General features: G+C 40.2%; 1 protein-coding gene and 1 long non-coding RNA gene across 6 annotated transcripts; one reads left to right on the plus strand and one right to left on the minus strand.

Annotated features, from left to right (window-relative positions):
- Positions 1 to 4538: 4538 nt before the first annotated feature.
- Positions 4539 to 11436, minus strand: CBY3 (chibby family member 3). Of its 5 annotated transcripts, none has more exons than XM_053377004.1 (2): positions 10475 to 11436; positions 4539 to 5178 (listed from the first exon to the last, which is right to left on the minus strand). In XM_053377004.1, exon 2 carries the CDS (start codon positions 5122 to 5124, stop codon positions 4633 to 4635), a length of 492 nt encoding a protein of 163 aa, XP_053232979.1. In that variant the 5' UTR covers positions 5125 to 5178; positions 10475 to 11436; the 3' UTR covers positions 4539 to 4632. The 5 variants fall into 5 exon arrangements, with proteins under 5 accessions (XP_053232979.1, XP_053232976.1, XP_053232977.1 ...); XM_053377001.1 differs by lacking the exon at positions 10475 to 11436 and adding an exon at positions 7759 to 7849; XM_053377002.1 differs by lacking the exon at positions 10475 to 11436 and adding an exon at positions 7710 to 7800.
- LOC128407947 (uncharacterized) lies at positions 7971 to 8861 on the plus strand. The gene is made up of 2 exons (XR_008328936.1): positions 7971 to 8055; positions 8168 to 8861. It is a non-coding gene; the product is annotated as an uncharacterized LOC128407947 (long non-coding RNA).
- Positions 11437 to 14702: the final 3266 nt, after the last annotated feature.

Below are 14702 nucleotides of genomic sequence, written 5' to 3' on the forward strand. Positions count from 1 at the left end.
TCTCTTAAAGAATTCAGCAGGTAAAAGAATGTAAGGGGGGGTCAATTATTTGCAAGGACCTGGTGGCTGCACCTCCTAGTAGCAGCACATATGAAGAGAGCAAAGCATTGGAAGATGGTCGGAAAGTATACCATGCAGGTTTTATTCATGTGGCAGGTAGCATTATCATCAGGGAGAAAGACATAGTGGGGAAAATAGGATAACTTTGTGAAGATCTGGTTCCTTTTTTTCTTATACATCAAACAGGGTAGGATGTGTCTCTCCTCTGATCATGCAGAGCTCATTCTGGAGAGACTTAGATGGTATGTGATATAGCCATGATTCCTAGCAAGTATGAGAGAAGTCAGAGGTTGAATTCATTGTACTCAGGCTGATGTTTTATTGTTTTGCTTTTTTATATAAAAAAAAACCCTGTCCCTTAGTTTAATATTTTAAAAGGCTGTCCCATCAGACGTATTAGGTGCAAAATATTCTATCCAATCAGAGTTTGATAGCAGATACTCCTTTTAAAAACATTCAGAAAGTGTTTAGAAAGTGGTGTTGGAGGATGAGTGTTCAGACCCCAGGGTGTGGGGTGCCTCAGGGTTCCATCCTCTCCCCATGCTCTAGTTATCTCCCACTTGGACTTCTGCAGTGCGCTCTACACCTTTGACACCTTTGAAGGTGACACGGAAACTGCAACTAATCCAGAATGTGGCAGCTAGACTTTTGACTGGGATTGGCTGCCGGGAGCACATAACACTGGTCTTGAAAGAACTACATTGGCTCCCAGTACGTTTCCAAGCACAATTCAAAGTGTTGGTGCTGACCTTTAAAGCCCTAAACGGCCTCGGCCCAGTATACCTGAAGGAGCATCTCTACCCCCATTGTTCAGCCCAGACACTGAGGTCCAGCATCGAGGGCCTTCTGGCGGGTCCATCACTGCGACGTGAGGTTACAGGGAACCAGGCAGAGGGCCTTCTCGGTGGTGGCGCCCACCCTGTGGAACGCCCTCCCACCAGATGTCAAGGAAATAAACAACTATCTGATCTTTAGAAGACATCTGCTTAGGGAAGTTTTTAATGTTTGAAGTTTTATTCTGTTTAATATTTTTGTGGGAGCCGCCCAGAATAGCTGGGAAAACCCAGCCAGATGGGCAGGGTATAAATAATAATTTTTTATTCTTATTCTTTATTTCCTTATTTTTACAAATTTTGGCTGTTCAACAATCCATGCGACTCACAGAAGATTAGAAAAGGAAAGCATTTTACGGCATAAGAGGTAAATTCTTAGTCTAGTACAGGTTTCCTCAACCTCAGCCCTCCAGATGTTTTGAGACTACAGTTCCCATCATCCCTGACCACTGGTCCTGCTAGCTAGGGATCATAGGAGTTGTAGGCAAAAAACATCTGGAGGGCCAAGGCTGAGGAAGCCTGTCTAGTATGAGTTCTGCTTTGCTTCTTAGTATCCCTCACGTGAAGTGTGAGTCTCTAATTAAACTGCTATATAGGGCAAAAAGCTGTATATAGGGCAGTGGAGATGTGCAGAAACAAAGCTTACCGTATTTAACAGCAGAGATGATGATGATGATGATGATGATGATGATGATGATGATGGTTTTGATGATGATGGTTTTGATGATGACTCCTATGGTGTCATTTACCAATTTTCTGTGAGCCACATAAAAAACATTTTATTAAAGAAAAACCCCACTAAATCAGCTAAGGAGGGGAAGAGGTACCGGTAATATACATTTGCTTTCGTAGCTAGGGGTTATTTTTAAGTATTATGATGAACCAAAATGTAACAAAAGTTTTTGAGTCTCCAGAACTTTTTATCAAGCTGAATATTATAGCAAAGTGAAGTAGGCTAAAATATCGGTTCCATTAGCATGACAGCTCCTACTTTCTGGAACTCCCTGCTTATGATGCATACTTCTAGCTGTTGATTTGCCTGCACATAAGGCTGAATAATTAGACTTCAATTAGACTTGCTTCCAACCTAAAGAGTGCTTAATTTTGGCTGGATAATCCCCACTAGTTTTCTTTTAAAAAAATATCCAAAGGGACTAATGGCATACAGTGGTGAATTATATTAGAAGTTGTCTGATTAGTTGAAAGATAAACTGGATTTCTACATATCTTTTGCCAGTTTTTCTTCTAAATAAACTGCAACAATCTGTTTATCCATTTGTATCAACAAGGCATGCAATGCGCTAGAAATAATGAAGAAAATATAAAACAAAGCATATTGAATTCTGTATACTGTACCAGTCTGAGCGGGGGGGGATGTCACCAGTTTCTGAAGTACAGTAACAGAACCACAGATCGGAAAATATATCTGAAATACAGCCTTGAATGTTGAGGGAACTGGCACTGTCCTTTCAGCTTCACCTTCTGGCTTTCAGCAACTTTGCCATATGCCCATTCCGTTCATTGCAAAGAGCAACCCTAATACCATTTAAAACAGCTGCAGATGATTTGATAAGAGCTGCTACTTATCTGAAATGGCAAAGAGGCAGAAGCCACTGCTCGGAGCCAAGTCAGCAAAAGATAAGTTTAAAGTATCAACATATAATTTTCCAAGTAAGAACGTTTCCAGTGAAATGTTGTATAACCCCAGGGATGAAGGTAAAAAAAGAGAAGCAGTTGTCACAAAGACCAAAGTGGGGGAAGAGCTTTTGAGTAAATTATAATAAAATATTGATGTGTACTATTGTGTTACTGATTAGATTTGGATTTATATATTTGTGAAAGTTTCTTCTGCAGCAATTCTGCCAAGAAAAGTGGATTTGACAGCACGTTATTTTCTCCTGGGCCAACTCAACAGCTGTATCTGCCTGCCTTTATATGGAATGTAATGAGGTTTAGAAATGGAGCAGGCCAGCTACTGGGTTTACCACACGTGCTGTAGCTAGGCCCTCTCAAGGAGACCTGGGCCACTTTCAGTTTTTGAGGCCCCTAGTCAGTGGTGGCTGGTGCCCATTGGACTTGGTGGGGCTGCTAGAAGGTCATGGAGGCATGACCAAGTTGTTCAAAGCAGCATTCATGGTAACATGGACATTCCGGCACTGATAAACTAATTAACACATGTAGTAGGGGAAAAAACCATTATCTTGATTCAGGCTACAGGCATTAGAATTAGATTTATTAAGAAATTGTAGTCCTGTTGTTTCACACTCCCTCTGAAATTCTTCTGTTCAAGAATGGCCCCTTTAAACTCAGAATATCCACAGGCGCTGAAATGCTCTCCTCCTCCCCCTCTCCCAAAAGACCACCCTTTCTGATCTGTAATAATTTATTTTACTTCTATACGGGCCTGTTCGTTCCATAGAGAATGCAGAAAGGAATTGTTGACCGATATCATATTGGAAGATGAGCAGATGATTGAACCCTTGATGTTGTGGCTGACATGGTATTTTGTAATAGTGTTGCCTAAGTAGATATTGGTCCAGTGTTTGTGTGCCTGCTCTGTGATTTATTGTTGCTGACAAGTGGTTTAGGTTAGGGTGCTATCTGCCTATCATCATTGATGTAGCCAGGATTTATGTTGGGGGGGTTGAGACTTCGTGTTAGAACCTCAGTTAAGTTTTTTTATTGATTTACTTGACTTGGGGGGGCAGCCCTGCCCTGGCTATGCCTATGATTATCATGTTATGTGTATCCTTGTTAGTTGTGCAAGCTACCTTTTTGCAAAAGGCCTGGTCAAAAATCGTTCCCACTTCTTACTCCCAGTTCTCTACCCACACTGCACATTTTGATACATTAAGATGTTCCCCTGCTGGATCCATGCTGCTGTGCTGTAACTGACTACTGAATTACTAGGAGTCCTGTCCTCTGGTGTTGCTGTGGGGGTGGAAAGGGAGGGTAAAGGTCAGATTTGGTTGTATGTGGCTCTCCATTGACTTCATTCAGACAATTTAAATTATGTTGCCTCTTTTGCATGTGTGACATTTCATTCTTGAACACCAGTCACAAGTAAGCATAAGATTCCAGCTAACTTCCATTTATTCCCTACCATGCCCCAAGTCCCACATTATTTCTCCCTTTGCACTGGGGAAACGACAGTGTGATTTCTCTCTCCCCCCTCACCCTGCCCAAATTGGTGTAGCATTGTCTTCCAGCAGCTCAAGGAGTTTTGCAAGCAATTCTATCTCATCCAAGTAATCAGTCAAAAACAGTATCATGCAGTTCATTATAATGCAGTTCATGTATTGTTTCTGATAGATCTGGACTTCTGTGATTACACATTGCAGTACATAGAAATGAAGTGTGAGATGGATGGGAGAGAATATTATAATTCAGCAGTAGAATTATTTCAGTGATAGCCATGAAATATAGCCTGTCAGTTGGGATAACATATAATGAGCTAGGATATTTTGAATCACAGGTGTAAGTTGGCTTTTAAGAGGCAGGCTCTATCGAGGATATGTTAAGTAGGAAAAAGAGATCAGGTATATTTGTGGCTTGTTTCAGTTATGATCCTTAGATCAAAATATAAAAACCATGTGCTATTCCAGGGAATGGAGCAATAAAAAAATATTGATCCATCAAACGAAATCATTTTCTTCAAGATTTTATTTAATGTCTGGACATGGGAAGGCAAACTTCTTCAGAAATACAATTCTCTCTGGTCTTGGGTCCAAGATGTTTATTAAGACCGGAGCATCAGCACCTTGCTTGGCTTCTTAATCTTTGGGTGCCATGAAGTCATGTCCAGTTTTTTCTCTAATGAGTGTAGTCGTGCTGTGGTCTCTGTCAGCATGTCCATTAGCAGCTCAAGCTGCAGCTTCAAGTAATTGTTCTCTTCCAGTAGAGCTTTGTTTGCTTTCTTCAGGGCCTTGTTAGGTGATTCCTTATCATGATGAGAGGAGGAGGAATATAACTGTAGTAAGGGCATCTGCGGAGGGACACCATCACCCTGCCAGGCACCCCCCTGGAAGACAAACTTGGCTTTGTTCAGCTGAGTACTTGGAGGGCCATAATCCATCCCTAGTTCAGCTTGCCGGGTTTTGTAGTCCAACAGATAGTAAGTGGACAAAGAGGTTGTTTGGCGAAGTGTTGGCCGCCTGGGTAGAAATCTTTGAGAAAAATGGTCAGCCCAGTAGTCACGCACATCCTGAAGAATTTGAGAAATGGTTTCCATGATGAGGAGAGCTAGGGATGGAGGATGTCAATAAAAGTCCTACAGAAGAAAGTTCTGGAACAGAAAACCAACATGTGCAGTATTACAGAGGAGCAGAGAAATTATATGGCATTGCTAAAATGAAAACAACAACAACCAACAAGAAGCAGAAAATCAATATCTACACTATGACATTGAGGGGATGAATGACAGGGAGATAAATTGTCAGGGTAACTATTGCAAAACAGTGCAATCCTAAGGTGATAGTGAGGAGCTTCTGTGGTAGAGAACCTGCCACTTCCTAAGCCCTTCTGGTTGATGCACACCAGGGCAGAAGGGGTGTGTGTGTGTGTGTTTTATTTCTTATTTGCCATTGGGCCTTTTAAATAAATAAAATGTTGCCCCTCCTAGCAGAAGGGGATATAATTACACCCAGGGTGTAATTGATTTAAATCAAATTGATTTAAATCACAATTTAAATCACAATTTAAATCACTATTCAGTAAGGCTTGATTTAAATCACTAGTCAGTAAGACTTGATATAAATCTTTTTTTTTTTACAGGAAGACTTATTCTTGCTGGTATGATCTTAATTTTTACAACAGCTGGTTTCATTTTTGGAATAATAAATTTTCAGAGTAGTTTTTATTTGTTTATCTGAATAATTTATATATTGTCTTTCTGATATACAACCTCCCAAGGGATGCATTATTGATAATGATTAATATAATCCTAAAAAAAAAGAAAGACAGATTGACCCATAAGTCAACCTTAACCTATTTAAAAGTCTGGGCACATTTTAAAAAGTCTTCAGCCAAAAATTTAATACTTCCTTTGGGAAGCAAGTTCTAAATGTGGAGCACCACAATGAAAGAGGACCTACCCCAAGTCATATCATGTCTCGTCTAGCATCAGGGAGTAGAGAGACCCACAGAAATCCCTTCATTGAGGATCATACCTAGTCATAAGCATGTGGAAAGAGACAGATCCCCAAGTTAGCAATTGCTTGTGAAAGACATATTTTCCATGTGGTGGCCCCCATTTCATTTTGGACAAACTGAGTAAACACAACAACACTATTTGGTATTCGGGTTGTGTAGAGTTTATGCTCCAGCACCTGAGGAAATACAGCGGGATTACATTTTATTCAACTAGTGCCTGCCACCAATATTACCGGGAGTGGGTGGGCATAAGTATATCTCATAGTTACTTTGGTTTCATACCAGTTTAGCATACATGGCTTCCTCCTAATAATTCTGGGAATTGTAGTTTAGGAAGGATGCTGAGAAATATCTGTTTAGAGGACCCTCCAGCTCCTTCCCTTACAGAACTATCAGGGGGAAGAGAATGACTATTATCCAGTGTATTGCAATGGGGAAATGGGGAACCTGTGGCCTTCCAGGTGTTGTTGGATTCCAGCCCGTATCAGCTCCAGCCAGAATGCCCAGTGGTGAGGAATAATGGAAACTGTAGTCCAGAAACACAATAGGGATAATGGACGTTGTACTCCCAAGTATTTCTGTGTGACTCACAGTGTCTATACAGTGCTGGTTTTGTTTGGATTTTTTTTTTTTGCTTGTTTTTCTCATTGAATAAACTGTTTTACTTGTTTTTACTTATGTAATTATATTGTAACCTGCTTTGGGACCTTATGATGAGAGGCAGGTATAGAAGTATTATAAATAAGATTCCTCATCCCTGCCATTGACCTATCTCCTCTCCAGTATCAGTGGATGATATTATTAATGAGCACAGATAGCAGTCATATAATAACCCAGCTTCACACGGGCTGGCAGTGCCATTGTAACATCACCAACACCTTCCCATTCCCTCCCCCCCCCCGCTGCCTTTTCTCTTCCTTGCCTAAGTCCTATTCCACGTAAATAACAGCAAGGGATTGATGTAAAATAGAACATTGACTTCAGGGATTGCTGTTGCTCAAATCACTAGCACCTCCATGCAACAACTCGATAGAATTTGGAACATGGATCCTAGTAGCAGCATGAGAAGACCATTTACCCCATTGGATATTTTTTTAAAAAAGTTAAATGAGTCTGACCTGGATAATTTCCTCAATTAAGAAAGTCATACAAATGCATTTTCCCCTTAACTTGCCTCCCCCTAGCCCTAAGAAAGCCAACTGCCTCTAGGGCCAAGACTTTAGTGAGCTTGACACAAATGTCAACGTATGACTCATTAACCTTATGCTAGTAAAATAGCATGTCATTTCATGGCAATAGGACCAGTGAGCTACTCTGGTGGATGTGAAGAAATACCGTCTTCCCACTGTACAGTATTCTGTGGAACTCAGTGCAGCCATAGGAGCTGCTGAAGTTAGCACACGTACGCACCAGTGGAATAAAATTAAGGGAAATATTAAAGAAATGCCGGGTTGAAGTCAACTATCTTCTATTCACTTAGGTTAGCCAATGTTTCAATGGGTCTACTCTGAGTAGGGCTAACATTGGCTACAGCCTGCAGTTTGGATCTCAGTTTAATAAGGATGCATTGTTTTATCTGAGGCATTTCTCCTAATTTAACCCGTCACAACCTTGCCACACCTATTAAAAGGCTTTCTAACAAACATATGGAGGCAGGTCACCCACCAGCCATTAAAAAAACATTTTCTTCCGTTTCTCAAAATACTCTGCTCACCAGACAGTACTTTGTTGCAGTCACTTAATTTTTTGCTTCTGTTGAAACCTCAGAAATGAACAAGTTGGGCATGGGAAATAATCTGTTTGTTGCTTTTCAGTAACACATGCAAAAATTGTGCCTGACATCATGTTGATTGCCTCATGTCATCATGTGGTTTGCAGTGTCTCACAATTACTTTTCTTACTTTGGCCAATCATATTTTTGTAGGTAGTAGACACCCTGATGTGCGTATCTGTGCTTCACTGCTGTCAGCAATCAGCTCAGTGTTTAGCTTGAGCTGATTAAAACAAACAGGTGAGTTAACTATTTACATATATGGCACCTGTACTGGGCAAAGTACTCAGAATTAATTAATAAATCAATATATTGGACATTTGTACAATAACCTGTTCATTACTGGTGACAGTATAGATTTAATATTCAAAGACTTCCTAACCTTCTTGATGATTGTGGCTAGTAGCTAACTACCCAACATTGGAAGACGGCTATCAACCTGAATTTAGAGACATGGTGGGGTCGACTATGAAAAGTAGCCCGAATGGAGAAACTGACAAAACAACTTGGAGCACTGCAGAATATAAAAGGCAAGGAGGACTTTGGAACAGTTTGGCATACGTTTATTCAACATGCTAGAAAAGAGAGGGTTGCTGTATTGCCACTTGTCACCATCAACAAATGGTTCATGTTGGAATAACCTGTTAGGAAGACATGCAAGATACCCTTGATCTGAACAGAGATCAAAATTAATGGCTGAAGTATTTACAAACTTACCTGTTACTTAGCTAACTGGGGGAAAAATAACATTATTGGATTGTCTGGAGGGAGGGGGTTTCCTGTTAGATGTATTTTTGAAAATGCAAAATTAAGTATTTAATTTTTAAAAATGCAGTCTGCTGGTTCATATTTGTCACAAGGATGTATTGTGCAAATGTAGCAATTAATATGTTCTTTGAGTATATTTCCTGCATATATTTTTATCTTTCTGTATATTCCCTAAGATACTTAGTTGGAAAGCTTAAAGCGTGTTATAAGGTCCCAACTCTCTGATGTTACATTCATTTTGAAAACCAACTTCATACAATATAGTAGCTTTCATGCAACTACCGTATTTCAAGGTGTAGGGAATTCAAAGGTCATTATTAGGAAATGTATGGAGTAAGTCAGAGAACAATCTGTAGGATTCCAGCATGTTTGAATCTAATTAGCGCATGAAGAGGTTAAACAATAGAGAAAGCTGTTCTATCAGGCTAAGCCCATGTCATCATTTCCTTGAGATGAAATGGGTCACGTAACCTTTGTTATCTCTCTATGTGGATTTCAGTATGCAGGGAGCTCTGAGCTGGTCACTCCAGCTACCCACATGGCTTTAAGGATCTTATTTGGTGTTAGACCAGAATGGAGTAGAGTAGACCCATTGAAATTAATTAACATTATTAAATCAGGCCCATTAATTTAAGAAGTATACTCTGAGTAAAACTTATCTATGGTATCATGCCACTTTGAGCAGTTATGTCTTCCCCCAAAGAATCCTGGAAACTGTAGTTTGCTAAGGATGCTGTGCTTCTCAGTACTACAGTTCTTAGATCTCCCTGGGGGGAGAGATTGTTAAACCACTTTGGGAACTGTAGCTCTTTGAGAAAATTAGTAAAGGTAAAGGTACCCCTGCCCGTACGGGCCAGTCGTGTCCAACTCTAGGGTTGTGCGCCCATCTCGCTTAAGAGGCCGGGGGCCAGCGCTGTCCGGAGACACTTCCGGATCACGTGGCCAGCGTGACGAAGCTGCTCTGGCGAGCCAGCACCAGCGCAGCACACGGAAACGTCGTTTACCTTCCCGCTATAAAGCGGTACCTATTTATCTACTTGCACTTTAGGGTGCTTTCGAACTGCTAGGTGGGCAGGAGCTGGGACCGCAGACAGGAGCTCACCCCGCCGCGGGGATTCGAACCGCCGACCATGCGATCGGCAAGCCCTAGAAAATTGGGGATCCCCTAATAACTCTCAGCACCCTTAAGAAACTACACTTCCCAGGATTCTTGGGAGGAAGTAATGACTGATTAAAGTGGCATGGCAATAAGTGTACTTATAATGTATAGTGGAGATTGGGCCTCAGTTGAATACCAATCTCAGTATTTTGTGGGAGCTTTAGTTTTGCATAATCAAAGTGGACTGAAGTCACCCTAGCATTTTAAAAAATCCATACTTTTCAGTTTGGAAAGAAATGGGGAAAGTGTGGATGAACAAATTATTAATGGGAAGATGTGTAAACACCCCACAAGCAAATCAGAATGAAAGCTCATTATCACATAAGTTCCCCATAAACAAATCAGAACAAAATGCACACCAAAGACCAGACATTGTCTAAGCATTGTGAAAGCTTTGTGCAACCAAATCAGGATGAATGCTGGATAAACAGGTTGTCTGAAGGAGGCCTAGGATCCCCTTCCTTACAAGCAAGCACTGTTTGGAGAAAACTGGTCACGGCAAAGCAGCTTTTGGACAAAGCCATAGCTGGGGAAAATATTCAGCACCCACCTCCTGATTGACACTTCTCTGCTTTAGATCACGTACAACCCAAACTATATATTTATTTGGGAATGCTTAGAAATCTTACGCAAAAGTCAAATCACTGTCAGAGCTAGTTAGAGCCTAAATCTTTTGGTCACAGACCAAAGTGGGTCAGAAGAGAATTGGAGTGCAAACCTGTGCACACTCACCTGGGAGGAAGTCCCATTAAATTTAGTCAGATATGCTTCAAGTAAACTGCACATTGGATTGGGCTGTTTACTGTGAGAGGATTTAGACCCCTCTAGAAACAAAATGGAGTTGGGCCGTTTACTACACAATTGCACACTGCTTTAGCTCTGTCTTAAGACAAACTTAATATAAATGTCCAGTTAAAAGATTGCCTCTGAATTTGTTTCTTGGACTGAAAAGAACAAGAAACCTTTTCTCTTTCTCTCTTTTTTTTAACATCATAGGTTTCCATCCTTAACTCTTGTCTCTAGCCTTCCCATTTCTCCTCTTCTTTCCCTCACTGATCTGGATGTGCTTTTTCTGATCAAAGTGAGTATTATTTAGACCAGTCTGACCTACTTCTGCCCTGCAGCTGGCTCCCTTTTGTTATGGATGCAGCTACTATGGCAACCTGTGTAACACATCTGCATCACAAAGAGTAGCTTCAAGTAGACTCATTTCCATTGCTACTTTGGGGTTTCACCGCAGGCTTTTTTCACACACTTGTGGCAGGCTATTTCTTCACATGCTGGGAAATACATTGATGCTCAGTATGAGATGCACTGCATCCAAGATACTGACCTGTATTCTTTTGAAATTACAGCTCTAGGATTCAGGATATTTCATTAGGCCTTCAACACTCTTGATAGTAGAGTGTAAATTGCTACTGTCTGTAAACTGGATGCTTACTAAATGTTAATTTGTGAATATATTACCTGCTTTGTGCTTATAAAAGTTTAGTGACTCTGGAAGCAAACACACACATTTTGCCGATTAAAGCTGAAACTTAAAAACAATAGGCTGTATCCAAGTAAATCATACTAAAAGTAGATCCATTAAAATCAATGGACTCCATAACTCCATTGATTTGAGTGGCTCTATTCTGAGTATGGCTTAGATGGATACAGTCCCATAGGGACTATTGTTTTAAGAGGGGGGGAAACCAAAAGTTTCATGATATACATTTTTGTTAAAATTGTTTTGTTTACATAATATTTAATGTTTAATGCCAAAAGGACTGCTAAAGTAAGAGATGACTCACATGACTCCTATATGCTGGGGCTGTTCACCAATTATCTCTTATTTATTAAATGGATTTTTATTACTTACTAAATAATAAATAATGTTATTATTTATTAAGTTTATTAAATGAATTTTTAATATATACGTTAGTATAAGAAAACAATAGGAAGGAAAAAATGTCTAAAATGAAGGAATGTATATACATATGAATTGTGCATACACAAACTTATTTTTTAAAAAATATGATACCTGGCATTTTTCTACTGAGAAGGTCTTCAACACATTAGAATAACAGAATTGTAGGGTCCACAAGACAGGGACAATTAGAAGGGGCCACTAGGGTCATCCCCTGCAATACAGGAATCTTTTTGCTCAATGTGGAACCCAGGACTCTGAGATCAACAGTCTCATGATCTACCAAAGAAGCTATCCCTTCAGGATTAGTTGAGATGCAGGGAGCTTCAGTCTAGGATATCTGTACAGCCTGTAGAATGGCAAGTCCTTCAGGTATGTAAAATGACTTAAGTTTTGCTTGTTTTCAGCCACACCTAATAATCAAGCAGGGATGAATCTGTGCTTAAAGTTTTGGTTGATTAATTAAAGGCTGCAGATTTAATCCGCACATTAGTATACCAGCGGCAAGTATTCGCATGAGAGGGATAGGGTTTGAATGTCTGTTTTTTGTTTGTTTGTTTGCATTTTCAAAAACAGAAACAGAGAGCATACTTAACCCCCCTCCACCTCCCCCATCCCACTTACAACTTCGTACCAAATACAGCATATATACATATATCATATGGCTTCCCTTCCACCCTTTTCCTGGTTCCTTTGCTTTTCTACTACTCCGCATAATCCACATCTTTTTAATCATCCAATTTGTTATCTATTCAAAACTCTTTATCTATTTCAACTCTGCTAGATTTACTCAAGACCTGCTAAGCTATGTATTTGTTTATAAAATATTCAATAAACATTATCCATTCAAAGCTTTGGTTGATTAATTAAAGCCTGCAGATTTAATCCGAACAAACATACATTAGTACCAGTGGCAAGTATTAGCATGAGAGGTATAGGGTTTGAATGTCTGTTGATGGGTCATGTGAGTATTCTCAAGCTGTGCCCGCCCCCAAAAATCTTGGCTATGCCCATGGTTGGTTGCACAACGTTTAGCTAAACATTACACAATAAACTTTCAGATTTATTCAAGGTTTTGCAAAACAAGTTCTAGGTACCGGTAACTCCTTGTTTTGACTACACCACATATTCCTAATGCCTTTAATCCTTGCGTCTGTGTTTCGATCTAATAGTGACCACCATGAGAATTGGCAAAGGTCTCATATATCTTGCACACATACTGAGCACACTGAATCTGTATTCCTGCTGCTACCCACCTTATCCTTATCACAGTATTCTGGAAACACTGCTAAAATATCCCCCACTCCCAAAGAAAAAATTGTAGTAACTACTTTGCCATTGCAGGACTATTGAAATGGTGGAATAATATTGGTTATTATAGATAAGGCACAGTATTTATTTAAGTAAAGGAATCCCTGACTCTTAAGTCCAGTCGCAGACGACTCTGGGGTTGCGGCACTCATCTCACTTTACAGGCCGAGGGAGCTGGCGTTTGTCCACAGCTTATGGGTCATGTGGCCAGCATGACTAAGCCGCTTCTGGTGAACCAGAGCAGCGCACGGAAATGCCGTTTATCTGCCCGCCAGAGCGGTACCTATTTATCTACTTGCACTTTGACGTGCTTTCAAACTGCTAAGTTGGCAGGAGCAGGGACCGAGCAACGGGGAGCTCACCCCGTCGCAGGGATTCGAACCGCCAACCTTCTGATTGGCAAGCCCTAGGCTCTGTGGTTTAGACCACAGCGCCACCCATGTCCATTTATTTATTTAATAAGCCCCACATTAAATAGATTTGTATAACAAACCATAAGTTGTTTTAGCCTCAGGCTTATTAAAAGTGCTTTAAAAATGCTGTGATTTAAATTATTATCCACTTTCTGTCAGCAGCTGCTTTTGGTTTTCCAACCCAAATTCCATAATCCAAGACCTCCTACCCAGTCCAAGTCTAGAACTTGACCGGCTTCAGAAGGCTCCTGCTTTTGTTGACTTACAATCAGAGACATTATGTTTTGCCCCTAACAAAGCTTCCAATGAAAATTCCAACAGGAAGCTGGGTGACGTGCGTAGTCTGTGTTTTAGTTTTGACACAAAGAGCAGGATACAGTACTTTAGTTAAGAAAATCTGATTTGTCTGAAGCGCATAAAAAAACCAATGTGGGTGCTAAACAAGAAGAGCAGGTAAGACACTGTTTCTTAAACTAGCTCCTCATGTGATTATCAGCTTATCGTGCCAAATCTGGATACACCCAAATTACAAAACAAGAAAGTTCAATTGTGCCAATAATACTTGGTTCAAGGACTGGTTCAATGTACAGTGTTCAAAGACAGTGCCTTTGTGAACAGTGCCATCTGGCGTGAAGGTGGGGTATTCAGGTATCCCAAAAAGAGCTCTCCTTGGTTTGCCCACTTGAAATGGATTGTTTGACTTACTGGTATCTTTCCTTCAAAAATGAGCAGATACCAAACAGAAAAATTGTAAAGCTATACTAGTAACTTTCCTTGGAGCCATATCTATATGTATGCTTAAAGATTAACCAGTTTATTATGGAGTAAGGTTTCTTGGGCTAGAGTCCAGTTCACCAGAAGCATCATTCTTAGTAATCCATGAAACCTATGCATTAATACTGTTAGATGCTTGTTCATTTATGAAAATAAAATATAAAAAACAAATAATTAAAAGACAGGTGGTGGATAAAACTGCCCCAAAGGTACACAATAATTTTGTATGTGTGCTTTTCGTACACCATCATACGGATTTATTTATGTAAGATTTATACTCTGCTTGATTGTGTGTGTGGGAACCCTCAAAACAGTTCTCAAAAGATAAAACAGTAAAATCAAGAAAAAATTGACACATCTCCTTTAATACTAATGCAATTAAAATTACCTCAACTTTTTATGCATCTGGGTAGGCTTGTCTAAACAAGAATGTTTTAGCAGGCACCAAAAAATAGTGCAGGGAAGGTGCCTGCTTGAGCTCAATAGGCAGGGAGTTCTAAAGTGCAGGCGCTGCCAAAGGTCAGAGTTCTTACAAATGCGGGTATTTTGTGGC

Source organism: Podarcis raffonei, chromosome 2, assembly GCF_027172205.1.
Source record: "Podarcis raffonei isolate rPodRaf1 chromosome 2, rPodRaf1.pri, whole genome shotgun sequence".
NCBI classification, from domain to species: Eukaryota; Metazoa; Chordata; class Lepidosauria; order Squamata; family Lacertidae; genus Podarcis; species Podarcis raffonei.

Coding starts and splice junctions, on each gene's coding strand:
- CBY3 (XM_053377004.1), bottom strand. CDS start 5,124: ATGGAAACCATTTCTCAAATTCTTCAGGATGTGCGTGACTACTGGGCT.